The sequence below is a fragment of the Schistocerca gregaria genome, chromosome X (genome assembly GCF_023897955.1).
Source record: "Schistocerca gregaria isolate iqSchGreg1 chromosome X, iqSchGreg1.2, whole genome shotgun sequence".
NCBI classification, from domain to species: Eukaryota; Metazoa; Arthropoda; class Insecta; order Orthoptera; family Acrididae; genus Schistocerca; species Schistocerca gregaria.
Genome location: NC_064931.1, coordinates 690,658,787 through 690,681,570, shown reverse-complemented (window position 1 = coordinate 690,681,570; position 22,784 = coordinate 690,658,787). Strand labels below are relative to the sequence as shown.

Here is a 22,784-nt window from a genome sequence, read left to right as displayed (position 1 = left end):
TAAAAATAACACTACAAAAAAACTGAAGACAGAAGAGAAGATAATTCTAAGGAGCAAGAATACAAGAAAGTAAAAAAACATTCAGTCAAAAACTATACTCCATTATCGACGAAGAAAAGACAGCCAGGTTGGAAAGAACAAAAATCTTTTGGGAACAAAGGAAGGACACAAGAAAATATGTCTAAACACCATTCTGAAGAAAATAGTGAATATGGACAGTCAAATGCTCCATTGTGGGCCTACACTACATAAATAAAGTGCCTCTATCATCTGTAGCAATTTTGCAGAGTTTGTATTTGTATATAAATTCTTCTTGGAAAAATTAATGCAAAATCACGTAAAAATATGTTTAATTTAATACTAATGTTAGGGTCATTGTATATTTCACACGGTGAATTTTCAAGAACTTTTCTCTAAACCACTCTGCCTTAATCTACTTAATTAGTTTTACTGTTTACTTTTATTGTGAACTGTGGATGCAACCAAGGTGCAAGTGACCAAAGACACCTTAAAAATCTGACAGATGAAGCCTGGAGCTCTGTCAGGTGTTATGGCAAATTACCTGCCCGCAGAAGCTCCTCAGGCACCTATTATTACTTTCCATCACATAATCTTCCATTGAATATCACTGTTACTTCAGTGCTGCCCACTAAGTTTTCCTTAAAATTATTTATAGTATTCAAATACCATACTTAAGTGCATGTGTGTGGTCTGAAACCTGACAGTCACAATACTGCTGCTGTAACAATCATGGGGTCCAATATGGCACACTTAACCATGCGTAACATGTAACTAGTGTTGAACAGTTACACTGAAAAGCCTTAATCTACATAAATTTTACATTCAACCAGTTATCTACCAACTGAGTGGAACTTCTAAAGGCTCTACGCTATCTCAGTACTTCTCATTTAATTCCAGGGATCTACATGAAACAACGCATGTGCCATCTTCATACTCGTGAGCTAAGCTACAAGAACAATCATCTTAGCTATCCATATTTCAATATGCTTTGAGTGGTTCCCACACTGGGAGACAAACACTTTCACTTACTGGCACAGCTCCCTCTTCTTCACCAACGAATTGAAAATTTGCTTGTTTGTCTAATAGAAAAGACTAGCATAAGCAGTCAAAATAAACTCAACTCTTCGACACACAAGTTCACAGCAATGAGATTGTTGTAGCAAATTTAAGTGTGTATCAAAAGACTAGGTAAGTAGTAAATGAAGATAATACAAACACACACACACACACACACACACACACACACACACACACACAATCAAAAAAAGTTTTGCGTCGCCAAATTGGAAGAGAGATCAACATAAACATCATTTCTGCACTTTTAGCACTTTTGATTGCTCATGAAAACTACACATTGCATGTTGTACCACCATACACACAGATCTTCAGAGGTGGTGGTCCACATTGCTGTACACACTGGTACATCTAATACACAGTACCACATCCTCTTGCATTGATGCATACCTGTATTTGTTGTGGCATACTATCCACAAGTTCACCAAGGCACTGTTGATCCAGATTGTCCCACTCCTCAATGGTGATTCGGTGTGGATCCCTCAGAGTAGCTGGTGAGTCACGTCATCTATAAACAGCCATTTTCAAGCTATCCCAGGCATGTTCAGAAGGGTTTGTGTCTGGAGAACATGCTGGTCACACTAGTCGAGCGATGTCTCTGTCTGGGAGGAAGTCATTCACAAGATGTGTACGATGGGGGCACGAATTGTCGTCCATGAAGACAAATGCCTCGCCAATACGATGCCAATATGGTTTCACTACTGGTTGGAGGATGGTATTCACGTATCTTACACCCATTATGGCACCGTCCATGACCACCAGCATAATTCCAACCCAAAACAGCAGGCAACCTCCACCTTGCTGCACTCACTGGACAGTGTGTAATGTGTTCAGCCTGACTGGGTTGCTTCCAAACATGTCTCTGACGATTGGTTGAAGGCATATGCGACCCTCATCAGTGAGGAGAACGTGATGCTAATCCTGAGTAGCCCATTTGGCATGTTGTTGGGCCCATCCGTATTGCACTGCATGTTGTCGTGGTTGCAAAGATGGACCTCACCGTGGACATTGGGAGTGAAGTTACAGATCATGCAGCCTATTGCGCTCAGTTTGAGTCTTTCTTGGGGCTGCATGAAAAGCATTATTCAACATGGTGGCATTGCTGTCAGAGTACCTCTGATCCATAATCTGTAGGTAGTGGTCATCCACTGCAGTAGTAACCCTTGGGTGGCCTGAGAGAGGCATGTCATTGACAGTTCCTGTCTGTCTGTATCTCTTCCATATACAAAGAACATCGCTTTGGTTCACTCCCAGATGTCTGGACACTTTCCCTGTTGAGAGCCCTTCTTGTCACAAAGTAACAATGCATACCATTTTGATATCTGTCAAGGTACAAATGGTTCCCACACTGAATTGTACCAACATGCCTAAAAAGTCCGAGATCCTGTGTACAATGCTAGATAAATAAAGTTATAAACCTTAACAGGTACTGAAATACACACAAATGTTTTTGTATCCCTCTAGCCCAAACCCCCTGTATACTGAAGGAGGCTGCAGAGCTTTAGAAGTATTGACACTTGCTCAATATATAGCACCATGTGGCTTCCCAACATGCGGGCATGTCAACAACTGATATTGTGACACCATACAAACATGAGCATATCAGGATAGACAAATGAAAGGAATCCTCTGTTGAAGTGCACTCAGGGGAGTAGTTACATGTTACATATTACATATTTCATACTTATTCAGCAATTAGCTATCGAAACATTTGACTAAGTGTGAGTGCAGGGTCATAATACCACAGCTGGTTAGTTTTTATTTTCAGGAGCGTCTTTTTTTTTTTTCAGCATTACCTATTCTATTCTCTACAGTCTTGTATCTTACTCTTTTCATGTTTATGGATCAATCACAGTATCTTAGGAAATAAAAGCCAATGATTATATTAACAGTATCTTTTCTGTGTACAGTAGGTGTAAAGCGATTCACGAATTCATTGAAAGATTCCTTTATTCATCTGGCTCTGCTGCACATTCTCTTAGCATATTAGTATAGTTGAATGTAGAACTCCTTCCAAGTTGCTTTTTCTCCTATCACTGCTTTCTCTTCTATTTCTTTTTGCAGCATGTAGTGACTTAATTCTCAATATATATGAGTTCCACGTGATTGAGCTCAGACATGTTTTCTGTGAGGGCAAAGTTCCGGTGTGACTTTGGTTTTCAAGTGGAGGGCAAGACCAAGGATCCTGTGACACATTAGTAAACGCTTTCCCTGAAAAATACCTGTAACATATAGTTCATAAGCCTACCCACACCAAAAATATAGTAAATCTGATGAGAGTAAGTAGAACTGACTTCTTTGAGAGTATCCCCACTGAAACTCTTATTAGTGACTGTGACAACAGTTGAAACTGTTATTACTGAAGTACAGAGAGCAACTAAAACATGCAGGAAGATCTACATGTTCAGTAAACTACATAAAAAGGCAGTACAGTCATGTCTTGAGGATGAACCTTTATCTCTGGAGAGAAGCATGAAGAGGAATTAGGGCTAACATTTAGAACAGTTGACCAAGCACTGGAGAAATATGTACCTGGTAGAACAACTAATTGTGAGGGATTCTTCATAGCATGGAGTCTCTTTAAACAAACAGTAAAACTGTGACTAGTCTGTACTATGTGCAAAATGACACTTAAAGCTGATGACACAAGAAAATTTCTGGATGAAATGCATTTGGTAGATAAAATGGGAATGTTCAAAGCCTTCGTCTACTACTCATACACATATGGATAATATGAGAACCGATACTAAGGGTAGCAAAAGAAGAGCAGAAATGCTTAACTGTTTCCAAATGTTTCTTTAAAAATGGTTTCAGAAGCACTGCCCAAGATTAATTTTTGCACCATTCCAAAGATACATAAAATGGCTGTTAGTGTTAGTGTCACTGAGAAATCATATCAGACAGTATCCAGAATTTGCTGCCAAGGGAGTCCCTCCTAACAATAATACACTGCAATCATCTCTAAAACAAAAACAAAAAATGTAATAATAGTTCTGAGAAAACACTGTACTTAGCACAAGTGTAGCATAATTGATTCACAGAACCGGTTTTAGAATATTGAAATATAAACAACATATTTGAGCACAGACTATGTTCTAAAAGAATGCAACCAGGCTGCATCCTACAATCATTGGTTCTTCAAAACACAAGTTGCGTTTTTCTCATGTCACAGCGAGAAAGCCATGGATTGAAGCAGTCTGGTAGATGCAATATTTCTGTGTTTTGAAGAACATTTTACTCAATATCATACCAATGCTTACTAACAAAAGCACAAGCATATGGTAGCATAAAATGAAATCTGTCACTGGACTGAGGATTTATTTGTATGGAGGGCAAGGCCTGTTATCTTGAATGGAGAGTCACTGAAAGAGCTAGTAACTTCTGGTGTGCCTCAGGGAAGTGTGGTTGAACCCTTGCAGTCCATCTTTCATATTAATGACCTTGCAGATAGTATTAATAGCAACCTCACACTTTTACAGACGAAGCATTTCTCTAGAAAATGCTGTACACATGCTCAATCAGATCTTGACATTATTTAAAAATGCTGACACAATTTTCAACTTGCTTTAAATTTACATAAGGAAGAAATTATGTACATCGCAAAATGAAAAAATAATTAGTATCCTATGACTACAATACTAATGCGTCAGAACAGGAATTAGTTAACTCATACAAATACCTGAATGTAACAGTTTGTAGGGATTTGAAATGAAATTGTCACACAGGCAGGTGGTGATACATTAGAAGGGCAATGTGAAAATGCAGTCAGTGTATGGGGAATGTCGATTAACAAAACACGAGAGAATCACTCTTATCAGAACCCGAATGAAATACTTTCAAGTAGATACACAACTTCCTGAGGATCTTTTCCCACAATAACGCCAATGAATAATTTTGCTAAAGATTACTGTTATGCTTTGTCACAGAGGATGATGATAATTATGAAACATCATTTTAGTGTATTTGCAAATACAATGCCACTTAGGATGGAAAATAATCATTTTACCTAATTTTTGCTAGTAATTATCAAGCACTGTTAATATTAAACTTTATTGATTAGGTTGACATTGACATTATACAGTCATTCTACAACATGCAATACCACTTAAACTGTTAAGAAATACTGAAAACTATGTCTCTGTAAACTCTACAAATAACAGTGTAGAAAATTTTACACTGTCATTTTCCAGTTTCTAAAATGTGACTAATTCTATGCGATATCACAAAGGATCTTTATTCACTTACTAACAAAATTCCTTAGGTCTGTTTTTAATGTGTGCTGTGAGTGCGCATGACACACACACACACACACACACACACACACACACACACACACAGAGAGATTATATATAAAAAGAATGTAAGTGGTGCAATAGAAAATAAATTTTTAAAATAAGCAATAAAATTAAAAGTGGAACTGTAGTCCTTTGCAGCACAAAACCAAACACCTAAAAACAATAACTTTCATGGAGTGAAGAAAAAGCCAAATTTAACTAAAAAGACTGTCACAGTCTTTGTTAAAAGCAAAGGAAAAACTTCTGAAAAGAATTTCTTCCTTTCAGTGTGCAACAGAAATGTCTTTATTGTATGGGCATATTCATTGGGGCTAAATATCTAAAGATACCTAGTAATTTCACCACAGAAGTAACAAATGCTTGAAGAAGGCGAGTGGTTTTGGCTAGGACTAAGTCCCAAAGTTTCTGAGCCTCACTTTCACAAAACTTGAATTCTGCTACGATAGCACAAAACTGCTCAAAGTTTACTTTTATTTGTTCCAGGGGTACATCCTTTACGTCATCTCCTATTAAACCTGCAAAGAAAATACCATATGTAAGTTTTTTTCCATGGTAACCAATCACAATTTTTAATTACAGTTAATTGCTTGATTGAATCAATTATGTAGTTAATTTAACTACAGCATTCAACTTTCCAACTATAGCTTATAAGATTAATCATATTTACTCATCAGGAAAAGAGATGGGTGGAGTACTGGTGGGAGGGTGCTGCGGAAGGAGAAAGGGGGTTGGAGAAGGGGGCAGTTATGGGTGGAGAAAGGGGCACGGAGGATGGAGTAAGGGGGTGGTGGGGTGAGTAATGGAGTGAGGGGTAGAATAATGATTGCTAGTAATGGGCCAAGGGGAGGGGAAGTGGGTGAGGGTGGGAGGGGCAGCAGGAGGAAAAGAAAGAGTGAGGCAGAGATTCTCCAGTGGGTATTTACCGTGACCTTGCTAAGGCATCAAGTGTGTAGAAGGTAACATTGCTTAAAGAATATCTCTCAGAATGGCATGTAAGATCAACTGCCTGCTCTACAGATTAGAGATTAGATTAGATTAGATTAATACTTGTTCCATAGATCATGAATATGACACTTCGTAATGATGTGGAACGTGTCAGGTTAATAAAAGATGTCTGTACAAGATATTGCATTACACTAATGTTTAAGCTAGTTTTCTTTTTTTCCCTCCCTTAATTTATATCTAAAAATTCTGCCAGTGAGTAGAAGGAGTTGTCATCTAGAAATTCTTTTAATTTATTTTTAAATGTTGGTTGACTATCTGTCAGGCTTTTGATGCTGTTCGGTAGGTGACCAAAGACTTCTGTGGCAGCATAATTTACCCCTTTCTGTGCCAAAGTCAGATTTAACCCTGCATAGTGAAGATCATCCTTTCTCCTGGTGTTATAGCTATGCACACTGTTATTACTTTTGAACTGGGTAGGATTATTAACAACAAATTTCGTAAGTGAATATATATACTGTGAGGATCCCTAGATCCTTAAATAGATGTCTGCAGGATGACCGTGGGTGGGCTCCAGCAATTATTCTGATTACACGTTTTTGAGCAATGAATACTTTTCTACTGAACGATGAATTACCCCAGAATATGATGCCATACGAAAGCAGTGAATGAAAGTACGCATAGTAAGCTAATTTACTGAGATTAGTGTCACCAAAATTTGCAATAACCCTAACAGCATACGTAGCTGAACTCAGACGTTTCAGCAGACCATCAATGTGTTGCTTCCAGTTTAACCCCTCATCAACGGACACACCTAAAAATTTTGAAAATTCTACCTTAGCTACAGACTTCTCTTCAAAGTCTATATTTATTACTGGAGTTGTGCCATTTACTGTACGGAACTGTATATACTGTGTTTTATCAAAATTTAAAGAGAGTCCATTTGCTGAGAACCACTTAATAATTTTGTGAAAGACACAGCAAAAAGAACTAACTTTGCATCTTCATCAATGTGGAATGTTAAGTCATTAATGTGGAATGTTAAGTCATTAATGTGGAATGTTAAGTCATTAATGTGGAATGTTAAGTCATTAATGTGGAATGTTAAGTCATTAATGTGGAATGTTAAGTCATTAATGTGGAATGTTAAGTCATTAATGTGGAATGTTAAGTCATTAATGTGGAATGTTAAGTCATTAATGTGGAATGTTAAGTCATTAATGTGGAATGTTAAGTCATTAATGTGGAATGTTAAGTCATTAATGTGGAATGTTAAGTCATTAAAGTGGAATGTTAAGTCATTAAAGTGGAATGTTAAGTCATTAATGTGGAATGTTAAGTCATTAATGTGGAATGTTAAGTCATTAATGTGGAATGTTAAGTCATTAATGTGGAATGTTAAGTCATTAATGTGGAATGTTAAGTCATTAATGTGGAATGTTAAGTCATTAATGTGGAATGTTAAGTCATTAATATGGAATGTTAAGTCATTAATATGGAATGTTAAGTCATTAATATGGAATGTTAAGTCATTAATATGGAATGTTAAGTCATTAATATGTATCAAGAACAGTAAAGGACCTAAGACCGAACCCTGTGGGACCTCGTACTTGATTAGCGCCGCCGCCCCCCCCCCCCCCCCCCCCCCACAATTGGGACCTTTGCCTTTCACAGGCGAGTGCTCTACCAACTGAGCTATCCAAGCATGACTCATGACCTATCCTCACAGCTTTACTTCCACCAGTATCTTATCTCCAAACCTTCCAAAATTCACAGAAGCTCTCAGACTAGTTTACTATTTTTCCAGTAACTTTATTTAAATGCTATTACAGCTGTGCCAATTTAAAAGTGGTCATTCACATGTGATAGTGGACACTACAATTAAAAAAACTTTACCAAAAGACACATCTGTTATGAAGGCATAAATAATTGTTTAAATAATATTTAAGAACAATCTGTTGTCATTTACTGTGAGCACACTTGCTTAACAGTACTGGCTGATTTATTTCTGAACCAAATATTATTTATATTTATTGTGAATGAATGAGCGTAACCAAATGTTCATGACATCTGTACTCAATGTTAACAAATTTCTCTTCTTCAAAAACACTTTCCTTGCCATTGCCAGTCTACATTTCATATCCTCTCTACTTCAGACATCAGCTATTTTGCTGCCCATATAGCAGAACTTTAAGTGTCTCATTTCCTAATCTGATTCCTCAGCATCCCCCGATTTAATTGGACTACATTCCATTATCCTTTTTTTCCTTTAGTTGATGCTTGTCTTATATGCTCCTATCAAGATGCTGCCCATACCATTCAAAAGCTCTTTCAAGTCCTTTGCTGTGTCTGATAGGATTACAACGTCACTGGCTGCAATTCCTACTCCAAATTTTTCCTTTTGTTTCCTTTACTGCTTGCTTAATATACAGACTGAATAACATCTGGGATAGGCTACAACACTGTCTCACTCCCCTTCTCAACCACTACTTCCCTTTCATGACCCTCGACTCTTATAACTGCCGTCTGGTTTCTGTACAAGTTGTAGGTGGCATTTCACTCACTGTACTTTACCCCAGCCACTTTTAGAATTTGAAAGAGTATTCCACTTCACATTGTCAATAGCTTTTGCTAAGCTTACAAATACTAAAAATGTAGGTTTCCCCTTCCTTAATCTATCTTTTAAGATAAATCGTAGGCTCAGTATTTTCTCCGGAATCCAAACTGATCATCCCCAGGTCAGCTTCCACCTGTTTTTCCATTCTTCTGAAAAGAATGTGTATTAGTATGTTGCAACCATGTCTTACCAAACTGATAGTTCAGTAGTTTCCACACCTGTTAGCAACTTGTTTCTTTTTAATTGGAATTATTAATTTATTCTTGAAGTCAGAGTATTTATTTTGTCTCTTACATCTTGCACACCATATGGAAGAAGGTTGTCACGTCTGGCTCTCCTAAGGCTATCAGTAGTTCCGACAGAATACTGCCTACCCCTGGGGCGCTGTCTCGACTTAGATCTTTCAGAGTTATGTCAAATTCTTCTCATCGTATCGTATCTCCCATCTCATCTTCAGCTACATCCACTTCCCTTTCTATAATATTGCCTTCAAGAGAGTTTCCATTGTACAGACACACTATACACTCCTTCCACCTTTCAACTTTCCCTTCGTTGCTTAGGACCGTTTTTCCATCTGAGCCTTTGATTTTCATACAGGTGGTTCTCATTACTCCAAAGCTTCTCTTTAATTTTCCTGTAAGTGGCATCTATCTTTTCCCCCTAGTGATATGTGCTTCTAAATCATTACATTTGTCCTCTAGCCATTCCTTATTAGCCATTTTGCACTTCCCGTCAATATCATTTTCTTGGATTTTAGTATCCCCTTTTGTCTGCTTCATTTATTGGACTTTTATATTTTCACCTTTCATCAACAAAATTCAGTATATCTTGTGTTACCCAAGGATTTCTACTATTCCTTGTCTTTTTACCTACTGGATCCTCTGCTGCCTTCACTATTCTGTCTCTCAAAGCTACCCATTCTTTTTCTTCTACTATAGTTTTTGCCGCTCTTATCAGTCATTCCCTAATGCTTTCTCTGAAACTCTCTACAATCTCTGGTTCTTTCAGTTTATCCAGGACCCATCTCCTTAAATTCCTACCTTTTTGAAATTTCTTCAGTTTTGATGTTCATAACCAATAAATTTGGGTCAGAGTCTACATCTGCCCATGGAAATGTCTTAATTTAAAATCTGGTTCCAAAATCTTTGTCTAACCATTACATAATCAATTTGAAACCTTCTGGTGTCTCCAGGTCTCTTCCACATATATAACCTCCTTTCACAATTCTTAAACCAAGTGTTAGTGATGATTACATTATGCTCTGTGCAAAATTCTACCAAGTGGCTTCCCCTTTCATTTCTTTCCCCCAGTTCATCCATATTCACCTATTTTTTTTTCCTTCTCTTCCTTTTCCTAGTATCAGATTCCAGTCCTGCATCACTATTAAATTTTCATCTCCCTTAACTATCTGAATAGTTTCTTTAATCTCATCACACATTTCTTTAATCTCTTCACCATCTGTGGAACTAATTCTCATATAAACTTTTATACTGTGGTGGGTTGGTCTTCATGTCTACCTTGGCTACAATAAAGTGTTCACTATGCTGTTCATAAAGCTGAACTGCATTCCTATTTGTTTTCATTCCTTATAAAACCTGTTCTGTCATTACCCTCTATTTGATTCTTTATTCATAGCCCTGTATTCTCCTGAGCAGAAGTCATGTTACTTCTTCCACCAAACTTCATTAGCTGAAACTATAACTTTAACCTATCCATTTCCCTTTTATATTTTTCAGGCTACCTTCCCAATTAAAGGATCTGATATTCCACACTCCACTCCATAGAATGCCAGTTTTATTTCAGCTGATATCCTCCTGAGTAGTCCCCACCCAGAGATCCAAATGGGTAACTACTTTACCTTTGCAATATTTTACCCAAGAAATTGCCATCATCATTTAACAATACAGTAGTGTTCCATGCCCCAAGGAAAAATTGCAGCTATAGTTTCCCCTTGCATTCAGCTATTCGTAGTACCAGCAAAGCAAAACCATTTTGGTTGATGCTTCAAGGCCGTATCAGTCAATAATCTTGACTGTTGCCCCTGCAACTACTGAAAAAGCTACTGCCCCTTTTCGGGGACCATACATTTTTCTGGCTCCACAATAGATACTCCTCCATCGGGGTTGCACCTACAGTACGGCTATAGATACTGCTGAGGCATTTAAGCCTCCCCTCCAATGGCAAGGTCCACGGTACACACAGGGCTGTTATCTACAAGTTACGATTCAAAGCAAGGGAAAAAATTGTGGTGCTTGCTGATAAAATTATTCTAACCAAAATGCCAAACACCACAACGAAGGTTACAGCCAATACAGCAACTTATAAAGCATGTAAGTGATTCATAGTAAATAACCTTATTGACTTTTTTAATTAATATTAGGTAGTCCAAGGTGACAAAAAAAAAAAAAAAAAAAAAAAAAAAAAAAAAAAAAAAAAAAAAAAAAAAAAAAAAAGAACTTCAAGTTCCTGAAATGGATCTAAGAAAGTGGAAAACTGTAGAAACTGCACATACAAATTTCTTATGCATCCAGATTGGAAATCGGTTAAGAACGAATGAGCAAATTTATTAGCTGCTGAATAAACTTCATTCACTAAATTTTGCATTTCCAAAATTGAAATAACCCTTTTGCCACATTCCCATTCTACCCTCTCCTATGGTATAACCTACTGAGGAAATGTTGCAGAAACTGAGAAACTTTTCAGACTTCAAAACTAAGCAGCGAAATTAATATGTGGGGATACTTTAAGAACATCCTGCAGATATCTCTTTTAGTTATTTTAGATATTTACACTTGCAGAACCATATATCAGATGTCCCTCCTAGGAGCCATATGCATTTTCTCTGGTGTTTTGGTAAGTATTTGCACTTTCATTTCTGCAATATGTAGTTTGAGTCAACTCAAACAAATACTACTCATCAGATATTTCATGCACTGTCCAGCACTGGCAGTAAGGGTCGTCTTGTTTCCAGTTGCAAACAAAATCACTTTTAAAGCAGAACTTTACATGCTCATTCGATAGAGTGGTGCAAAATTGGTTCAAGGAACTTACAGGAATGCAGTCAACTGACTTCATTGACAACCGCCCATACTTAAGACAGTTTCACAACCTAAAGACAGTTTTGCATTGAAGATTACAGTGTGTGCGTGTGTTGAAACATGTCAATGACATCACCCAGCTGCATTCCTGTAAGTTATTTGAACACTGTATATGCCAGGAGAAACTCGGCACTCATGGTACAAAACTTGTCTGGCAAATGCATCTGAAGACCCTTAGGAGGGATACTCTCTATATACACTTCATGATTACAGTCATAATCAACAACATAGAGATCTTTCAGAAAAATGGTGACACTCACAACTATGACAAGACACAGAAAAAATTGCCACCAAGACTCTACAGTTCTCATGATAGTATAGAAGGGAGTTACTGAGTAAGGAATAAAGGTACACAACAATCTTTCCGTCTACATAGAAAAGGAAATTAATATTATGTGGGTATTCAGAAATAAGCTAAAAACATTCCTCATACACCAAACTTTTTTGTGAAACAAATGAATTCTTAGAGTTATGAATTATTTCTTAGTATAGAAACAGAAGATCTCAACTGCAAATATTACTTTCAAGTTTAAATAATGAAATGTAGATACAGATGTAAAGAAGTCTCATAGATAAAAATTCAGTGCTTCTGCTGTGAAGACGTAACTACATTCTGATATTTACTCACCATTTTTCAGTATTCATATAAATATTTGGGAGTAAATTGCATATCGAAAATATATGCAGATAACTGTATGAAAAGAACTAAAATCATGTGTGATGCCTGAAAGTCCCATGCAGGGGAAAAAATAAAGAAATGATCGTAACACATGTTATTTGACTTGTCCTACATTATTAGTACATATCTTTTTCAGTAAATAATAATAATTTTAATAATAATAATATCTCACACTCAGAGAGAGAGAGAGAGAGAGAGAGAGAGAGAGAGAGAGAGATGAATTACTACCTGACTGCTTTAACACCTGTTATCAAGAACATTTTTTATAGTCAAGATATAAGAATCGGACACCTCAGTTTGTAAATACACAATGTGCTTATCGTATTCCCAAAATAAAGGTCAGCAGTAGGTATTGAGTAAATTTAAATTACATTTCTTGTTGAATATATGAGTGCTGGAGTAAGTTCTATGCCTGGGAAATATATTGGTAAGTTGCAAAAAAGAAGTGATTTTTGGGTGTGTCAAATTAAACAGTTCACATAAACTGCAATTTTTTGAAACACTGTGTAAAGTTTAACTTTTATGTGATAAACTGCTAACCAAACACTTATGATATATCACTTTACAACTGTACAATTTTGGACTATTTAATTCTGTAACGGTCATCTCCCATCATCCCTCCCCCCCCCCTTTTCACTCCCACTCTATGAACAATGGACCTTCCCAAGGTGGGGTGACTGGTCTGCTACAACCACCACAGAGGGGTATCTGGGGACAGGCTACTCTAACTCATGGTTCTTAAGAGGGGTAGCACCCTTTCCACTAGTTGCAAGGGCAACAGTGTCGGTGATTGACTGATCTGGACTTTTAACATCGGCCAACATCGCCCTGCTGTGCTGGTGGCGTGAACAGCTGAAAGCGGGGGAAATTACATCCATAATTTTTCCCAAGGGCATGCAGCTCTGATGTATGGGTTAATGACTCTGTCCTCTTGGATAATATATTCTGGAGATAAAATAGTTCCCCATTTGATTTACTGGGCAAGAATTACTTGGTAGGAATAACAAAAACAGTCTATGTGTCGCAGAGTGTGAAATGTTAGAGCCCTTAACTGGGTAGGTAGGTTAAAGAATATAAAAAGGTAAAGGGACAGGTTGAAGTTAGAAGCAGTGGGATTTAATAAAGTGAGCTGGCAGGGAAGAATGGGTAAGGCAGGAGTAAGCTTACTGATGAGTAAGAAAATAGGAACGCAGGTAAGCTACTACAAACATCATAGTGAATGCATTATCATAGTCATGGTAAACACAAAGCTGACACACACAACAGTAGCACATGTTTGTCAACTAGCTCCACAGATGTAGAGATTGAAAGAAAGTATTAGGTTATGAAGGAAATTATTCAGGTAATTAGAGGACGGAAAAAATTTAATTGTGGTGGATGACTGGAATTTGCTACTAGGAAATGGAAGAGCAGGAAAACTATTAGATTAGGGCAACGCTGACTGAAATGGGTATGGGGAGAGGGAGAGGGAGGGAGAGGGAGAGGGAGAGGGAGAGAGAGAGAGAGAGAGAGAGAGAGAGAGAGAGAGAGAGAGAGAGAGAGAGAGAGAGAGAGAGAGGGGGGGGGGGGGGGGGGGGAATAAAGAAAGAAAGTGGAAGCTGTCTGGCAGAATTTTCCAGAGTATAATTAAATCATTGTAACCACTTAGTTTAAGAATTAAAAAATGAAGGTAGAGATTTTGAAACCATACTTTAAATGCAGAATATTTCCAGGGGCAGATGTGAACTGACCATAATTTTATTGGTTATGACCTGCAGATTACAACTGAAAACAATAGCAAAAAGGTAAGGTTGATTCATTCTGGGGAGGGGACCAAAGAGCGAGGTTATTGGTCCCATCAAATTAGCGAAGGATGGGGAATGAAGTTGGCCACACCCTTTCAAGGGGGCCATCCCATCATCTACCGGACGTGATTTAGGGAAATCATGGAAAACCTAAATCGGGATGGCCATACGCAGGTTTAAACCATCACCCTCCCGAATGCAAGTCCAGTGTGCGCCACCTCGCTAGATCAAAATGTAAGAATTTAAAGAGATAGAAACTGGATAAATTGAAAGAACCAGAGGTTGCTGGGAGTTTGAGGTCATTAGGCAATGCTTGACAAGAAAGGGGGAGGGGGAGGGGGGGGCGGGAAAGGAATGCAATAGAAAATGAATTGGCAACTTTGAGAGATGAAAGTGAAAGAAGCAGAGTACCACACTGCTAGAAAGACTTATTTAAATGATTTACTGCCTCCTGCAACTGTCATTTTTCCTTTACTGGCAGTACAATTGTACAATTATCTATCAATTTACAAAAACTGATTGAAGATACATTACACCATACAGGTATATTTAAATATTATCCACAGTTATTGTGCCTGCAAGTGCAGGTGACTTAACTGTTATAATATGTGCTCACGTTAAACATTGTGTGACCACTAAGTGTGTTTGGAGGGCTACAGGATGTGAAATGCACAGGTCTGTAGTTTTTGGAACTGTGATGTGCTTTCATAGTAATGGACAATGAAAATTGCAATACCTACACTCAACAGCCACAATAGTGATGGATGCTGTTTAAATGCAAACAGGAGCAGAGAGCTATATGGCACAATGTGTCATTAGTAAGGTTTTGTAAAATACTTGATAATGGTCTAGGACCAACATTTTACAATCTTACATATACAAAAAATGACAGCTGTAGGTGGCACTAAGTCATTGAAACTATTAATCATAGCTGCAGATCCAGTCTCAATGAAGATAATAGGTGAAAGACCTAGTACAAATCCTCTGATAACACAGGAAATATTTAATTTAATTGACAGAGTGAATATATAAAATGTAGCAAATACAGCACGTGAAAGGAAATACAGCTGTCTAAGGCAGGTTGAAAAAAGATAAATCGACATTTAAAATATTTGTAGATTTGGAGAAAGCTTTAGACAATGTGCGCTGAGCTACACTCTTTGGAGTTTTTAAAGGAACCTGGATAAACTGTAAAGGTCATTTGTAACTCTTACAGAAACTACATGGCAGTTGTAACTGTTGACAAATGAAAGTGAAACAGTAGTTCTAGTCTTCCCTTTATGTTACTCAATCTGTACATCGAGCAGGCACAAAATGAAACCGAGGAGTGCTTTAGAAATGAAATAAATTCCAGGGAGAAGAAATAAAAACTCTAAAGTTTGGTAATTATATTTTAAGTCTGACAGCAAAGGACTTTGAAGAGCATGGACAGTATTTTGAAAGGGGGATATAAGATGAACATCGACAAAAGCAAAACAAGAATAAAGGAATGTAGTCAAATTAAATCTGATGATGCTGCAGGGATTAGATTAGTACATGAGACACTAAAAGCAGAACACAAGTTTTGCTATTCAGTCAGTAAAGTATCTGAGGAGAGGATATAAACTGAGAATAGTAGAAGCATTTCTGGAAAGGTAAATCTTAACATATAATATAAATTTGAATGTTCGGAAGTGTTTTGTGAAGGTATTTGTCTTTAGAGTAGCCTGTCCAAAAGTGAAATGTGGACTAGAAGCAGTTCATACAAAAAGGGAAATGTGATACTACAGAAGAATGCTGAAGACTAGACAAGTGAATCAAGTAACTGGTAAAAAGGGGTGGGGGTGGGAGGAAAGTTCAGACGATAGGTCTGTCCTGGGGCATGAACGAATATTTGGTTTGGTAATGGTGGAGGGAACTGTGGGTGTAGAAGGTGTAGGGGGAGACCTAGGTATGGATATGGTAAGCAGCCTCAAACTGATGTAGGTCACAGTAGTTATTCAGAGACGACGAGGCTTGTACAGGACAGTCTAGCATGAAGAGCTGAATTCAAACCCCTGTTCAGAACTGAAGATGACAATGACATTATCGAACTGACACACCAATCAGTTTATCTCCAGTTACTGATACGTGAAACAATTAAGTCTATGCATCGTTAGCATCAAGTACAATATCAACAGTAAAATAATAAAATGGTAACTAACCTGTCTGAGTAGCCAAGATATTCCTTATGTCCGAGAGACAAAGTTTTCGGTCAGTAAGAATCCTAAATGCCATGCAAACCTGAAAAATTAGAAATCACAGAACACAAGTGCTTAAAATTTGAATATTCACTCCAAAACCACATAGCGTCCAAACTAGTACATAGTTTGATTCAGAGGATTTACGGTGGGAAACAAGCTTAAGAAATGTGGCTGAGGTGAGGAAGTTTCTCAAATGTGCCTGTGAGTTTATTAGTTGAGAATGACAATACCCTCATTGTTTAAGTATTTCCCACACACAACAGAGGAACAAACAGCAGCTGACTTGAGAACAAACTACAGCCAGTCACCTAACAATATTTTTAAATTAGTCACAAACACAGCCAATTTGGGCAAGTCATCAGATGGCAGGCGATCTTAAGAACTTCATTGCTACAGTTATTGTGCTGGTGGAAATAACTGAATTTGGATGGGAGCCATCAGAAGTATTCATGCAACATTGATGGCTTATGTATTGTTTACCTACAAATCATAGAAAGTAGGTGAGTCACAGACAGAGTAAACAATCTGTTTAGTGACGAGAAGACACCGCGTGCATCAAACAGTCGCAAAAGAAATGAAGATGAACTGTCAGGCTTGGAGTAATCATCATCATCATCATCATCATCATCATCATCATCATCATCATCAATGTGAGGTTCAAACAGTTAAGGAGGTATGTCACCTAAATGCGTGGGATAAAGGATTTATTTTATTCTTTTAGTACTGCAAGGTATCGGTCAATGGGTCTTTGGAAAACTAGCCCATTATTTTTTTACATCTACATCTACGGTCTGCGAACCACTGAAATATGTGGCCAATAGCACATCCTACTGTACCATTTATTAGGGCTTTCCCCTGTACCATTCACTTATGGAGGGCATGAAAAATTATTGTTTAATTGGCTCCGTGTGTGCTGTAATTTATCTAATCTTATCATCATGATCCATATAGGAGAAATGTGCAGAGGGTTGTAGTATAAACCTGGAGTCATCATTTACAGCCGATTCTTGAAACTTTTTAGTAAACTTTATTGTGGTAGTTTAAATCTCTTTTTGAGATGTCTTCCAGTTCAGTTCTTTCAACATCTCGGTGACACTCTCCCATAGGTGAAACAAACCTCCGACTATTCGTGCTGCCCTTTGTATTTATATTCAATATCCCCTTATAGTCACATTTGGTGTGGATCCCACAAACTTTAACAATATTCTAGGATGGGTCGCACTAGAGATACGTACACAGTCTACTTTGTAGACTAGTTGTATTTCATTTCACATGTATTCCAAATATAAATGAATGTCTGATATCCTGCTTTACCCACAACTGAGCCTATGCGATTGTTCCACTACTTGTCCCTATTAAGTGGTATACCCAAGTATTTGTATGACTTTACAGACTCCAACTGTGACTCACTATTACATTCATAGTACTAGATGTTTTCATTCAGCGAAATGCACTATTTACATTTTTAAACATTTAAAGCAAGCTGCCAATGACTGGACCACTTTGGAATCTTATCAAGGTCTGACAGAATATTTGGACAGCTTAGTTCAGACTGTATTTCATTGTACATAACTGCATCATTTGTGAAAAATCTGAGGTAACTATTAATATTGTCCACAAGATCATTAATATACAACATGAACAGCAACAGACCCAACTCTCTTTCCTCGGGTAGATCTGAAGTTGTTTCTGCATCTGTTGATGACTCCCTGCCCAAAATAACATGCTGTGTCCAACCTACCAAGAAACCCTCAGTCCTGCCACATATTTCATCCGATTCCCCTATATGATCATACTTTCATAATAAGCACAGGTATGATACTCGGCCACAAGTTTATGAGAGAATTGAGAATTGCTGCATCTAGTTGACTGCTTTCAGGCTATCAAGTGAGAAAAAATGTCAGTTGGGTTTCACATGATCTATGTTTTCAAAAACTGTGCTGGTTGGCATGGAGGAGGTTGTGCTGTTCAAGATAGTGTGTTTGCCCTCAGAATATATTCTGAGATTCTACTACAATTTTTTTTGTCATCAGTCTACTGACTGGTTTGATGCAGCCCGCCACGAATAGTAAAAGATATTGGATGGTAGTTTTGTGATCCCTTCTCCTACCCTTCTTGTAGACATGTATGACTTGTGATTTCTTCCAACTACTGGACACAGTGTTTTGTTCAAGGGATCTACAACAGATTCTAGTTAACAGAGGGGTTAACTCAGCTGTGAATTGGGTATAGAATCCGATAAGGATTCCATGGGATCCTGGGACCTCATTCAATTTTAACTATTTCAGACTTTTCTCAGTGCCACTGACACTAATATTTATTCCATTCATCTTTTCAGTGGTACAGGAATTTAATTGGATCAATACTCCTGGATTTTCCTTTGTAAAGGAATATTTAAAAACAGAGTAAATAATTTCTGCTTTCACTTTGGTACTCTCAGTTACACTCCATCCTTGTGTGACTGAACACAAACTTTGGTCCCACTAAGAGCCTTTATATATGGCCAGACTTTCTTTGGGCTTTTCTGAAAGACAATTGACAATATTCTGCTTGGAAGTCACTGAAGGCTTCACACATTGCTCTCTTTCATTCATCATCTCTCTAGAGCCCTATGCTTTGTTTTATAACTATGATGCAGTAGTGTCTTTTTCTTTAGAAGTTTATTTACAGTGACTGTATACCACAGAGGATCTCTACTATTATGAACTGTCCTACTGGGTATGCATGTAATCAGTGCAGGATCTTGTATTCTTTTAAACTTTAGCCATAGTTCCTCTACATGCTACAGTCTCGAGCTAAATGTTCAAATTCATCATCTCTAAAGATGATTGTGTTGACAAAAGTGTCAACTATAATTATCCAAATTGATTGATGGATGGTTTAAGTCTCTTCCAACAATTACAGCATCATTAGGAAATTTATGAACAAGCAAACTGAGGTTTTCTCTACAGTTTTCAGTTACATCAGGAGGGGAATCTGGTGGTTGATAGAAGGATCCTATTATAATTTTGGGCCCATCCTCAATACTGAATCTTGCCCAAACTATCTTACATGCAGCTTCAATTTCTGTCTCAGTGAGTTTGAGTTTCCTGTTTACTGTGACAAATACACCACTTTCATTTCCTGTTTCCTTATTATTTTGGTAATACATTTAAATTTTCCCCAAAGATCTCACCATGTCAACTTCTGGTTTTAAACAGCTTTCAGTGGCCAATATTATGTAAGCTTCAGTGCTTTTAAGGAATGCTTCCAACTCTGACAGTTTGCTGCGAATGCCTCAGTGGTTAGCCACTAGGATTTTAATACTGTCACTTGCAGGAGGCAAGTCTTTGAATTTTACACTGATACTTCTCGGTTTCTCCGAAGCTGTTGTTATCTAGAGTGTCACCTAATCTAAAAAAGCTTTGTGTGCACCTCACACACAGCCAGTTACTTGGACAGCTGCCTCTAACGTGTAGTGCACACATGACCAATAGGTCATGGGGGGACCTTACAACTCCCAACCACCAGCCACCTGGTAATGTCTAGGAATTCACAGCCTAGCTTGTCACAGAACCCTCGGAGTCTCCGGTTCAAGGCTTCCAGTCGACTAAGAACCAGTGGGGCTGTGACCTACTCTGGAAACAATGCTGCAACTGTGAGCTTCATTGAAACTCCATAAACATGGCTGGCATTCTCAACTCTCTGCTAGTCACTGGAATAGGAACTGGCACCACAATCTCTAGTTGGGTATGCCCTGTTCCCTCATGTAAATGAACCTCATGGATGTGGAGTAAATCAAACATTTAGCTACTGTACACTTAACAGGTGACATGCCTGCATGCCCTCATGACCCATATGCCCTATAAACTTTTGTCTTGTGGGCAGTAATCTTAAAAATTCAGTCCACATTCAACACACTGTTGTTAATAATCACAAATAATCAGTAAAGTAATTGTTTATTCATTTAATAAATGACTTAGAATTACATTGATACATTACTTTGTATTTTCACACTGTAGCTTGTAATGTGAAACACAACTCTAAGGTATTTTAATTAGAACTGATTTTGATCAGTAATAATGCTGTCTAGCTAGAGGTAAAGGTGGTCCAGTAATACATTAATGGGGAGATGGGTGGAAGCAGTCTTTCATGGCAAGGCGAGTATATTTCGTTCAACTGCAATCTTCCCATATGCAAAATTATCAGTGACAATAATGAGGAGGAGGAGGAGGAGGAGGAGGAGGAGGAGGAGATAACTTACATCTGCCAGACTGATCTCTCCTGTATTATCAGTGTCTAGGGCATCAAATGCTTCTTTCAGCTTTCTGAAACAAAGGAAAAATATTCAGATAAATATTCAGATAAATATGATGACATACTTTTACTCTTACAATCTCTCTGTGCTACAGATATTACTTACATAAGTTTGTCACCTAGCTGAACATGGGCCATTTTGACAGGTTGAGCAAAATCATTCAAGCCTAAATCTTGCACACTAATGTTGTCCCGCAACACCTAGAAGTGAAATTCAAAAGAAAATGGGCTACCATTATTAATTCACACAAAGTTAATAAATCTTATAAGTGGGACAGACTATTAGAATAAAACACTATTAAGCTCCACAAAGTTTTTACCCTTCCTCCAACATTTCCCTTTGACTCCCAAATAAAAATAGTTGCCATGTGTTTTTCTGTTCTCATGCAACAGTTTATCCCACTACTCCATTGACCAATGTAACCTATTTCCTGTACTTAGAAAATACAGAGCTGGATCAGGTGGTGATAATATTTGCCTTTAAATTGCAACACAGTAAGCAACAATTTTGACAAACTTCAATTTGTATTGTATGCATTCACACTACCATGAAATTGTTCTCTAACTTTGTGGACTTGTTTAGAGTTTTAACAGCCAATGTACTCACAAGCAAAATGTTATCTGTATCTTACTTTTGCAGTGCAGTTGAGTGCAATTGGTATACTCTCAAAAACCGGTATTCCTTGACGCTCAACTAGATCTTGTAGCATCATTTGACCTGTAGTAAGGTCATCAAATTCTCTGAAACAAAAAATGCACATATAAATAATGTTTTATCCAAGGTGCACAAAATGATTACAAATAATGGCCATAACCCATACAGAAATTACGGAAATAAATGTCTTACTCGTAACCTTCAGAAATGAACTGTTTAACTCTTTTAAATGTGATAATGTTTGGAAAATTTTGCATAATATACAGAAGAGCAAGGAATATACAAACAAACAAGAGCTGTAGCACTTCTGCACTTAAAAAATGGTTTCTCATTTGTAATAAAATGGTTCATCACCAATACTGATACTAAAAATAAACTCTCATCTTAGAAAAGGAGCAGAATTTTGGCATGGGCATGTACAGTTTTGTTATACACTAAGACATGTGGGCAGGGTTTGCAGCTGCCACACAGTGGCAATATCTCTTCTGATGCAGCTGACACTTTGCTTCTGCCAACAGAACTGAGTAAAATAAATAAAAAATTAAAAAACACTTTCAACTTGTTGACACATGCCTTTTGTGGGGAAGAGAGATAACAATCTGTGCCACTCCCAACTGTAGCATTGCATCTCCAGATTGTACTTAAAATTCCATGTCTCGTCAAAGGTAACCATGTAGTCTGAAAAATCAGGGTCATTGTGAAGTGCCTCAAAAGTTCTTGATAAATAATAAGGTTCTTCTCCTTCCAGTAATTGGTTAACACTTCAAGGATCAACTTAGCACACCCTTCCTTGATCATCAATTCTGCAGTAATGTCTGCTGTTCCAATCTGTGTCCTTACGCCACATTCAGAACAGTTCAAGTCTGGTATATCAGCAACATTTCAGATCCACAGCCAAGAAACCACAACATACCATGTGAATTTCACAATGTGACGCAAAGTCTAAATCTATCAATATCGACTGAGCAGGAAGAGGACCAGTGTGTTTCTTCCTTCAAAGAACCTATTTTTCCTCCTAATATACATACACAATCCAGTCACATTAATGTGACCACCACTTATGTTCGACATCAACATGCAGTAATCATTCACAGATGGCAG

The 22,784-nt window shown here is 37.6% G+C and overlaps 1 protein-coding gene across 4 annotated transcripts in view; it reads right to left on the bottom strand.

Annotated features, from left to right (window-relative positions):
• The window catches only part of LOC126297394 (uncharacterized), a 532,788-nt gene that overhangs the window by 49,829 nt on the left and 460,175 nt on the right, over window positions 1–22,784 (bottom strand). For 2 of the 4 annotated variants that reach the window (XM_049988137.1, XM_049988139.1), the window contains exons 7-11: window positions 21,661–21,769; window positions 21,135–21,229; window positions 20,976–21,039; window positions 16,694–16,772; window positions 5,807–5,905 (exon numbers count right to left, since the gene is read on the bottom strand). In XM_049988137.1, coding sequence (XP_049844094.1) covers window positions 5,807–5,905; window positions 16,694–16,772; window positions 20,976–21,039; window positions 21,135–21,229; window positions 21,661–21,769 — 446 coding nt within the window. Of the gene's footprint in view, window positions 1–5,719; window positions 5,906–16,693; window positions 16,773–20,975; window positions 21,040–21,134; window positions 21,230–21,660; window positions 21,770–22,784 lie in introns of all 4 variants that reach the window. The other 2 variants (XM_049988136.1, XM_049988138.1) reach the window with 1 other exon arrangement.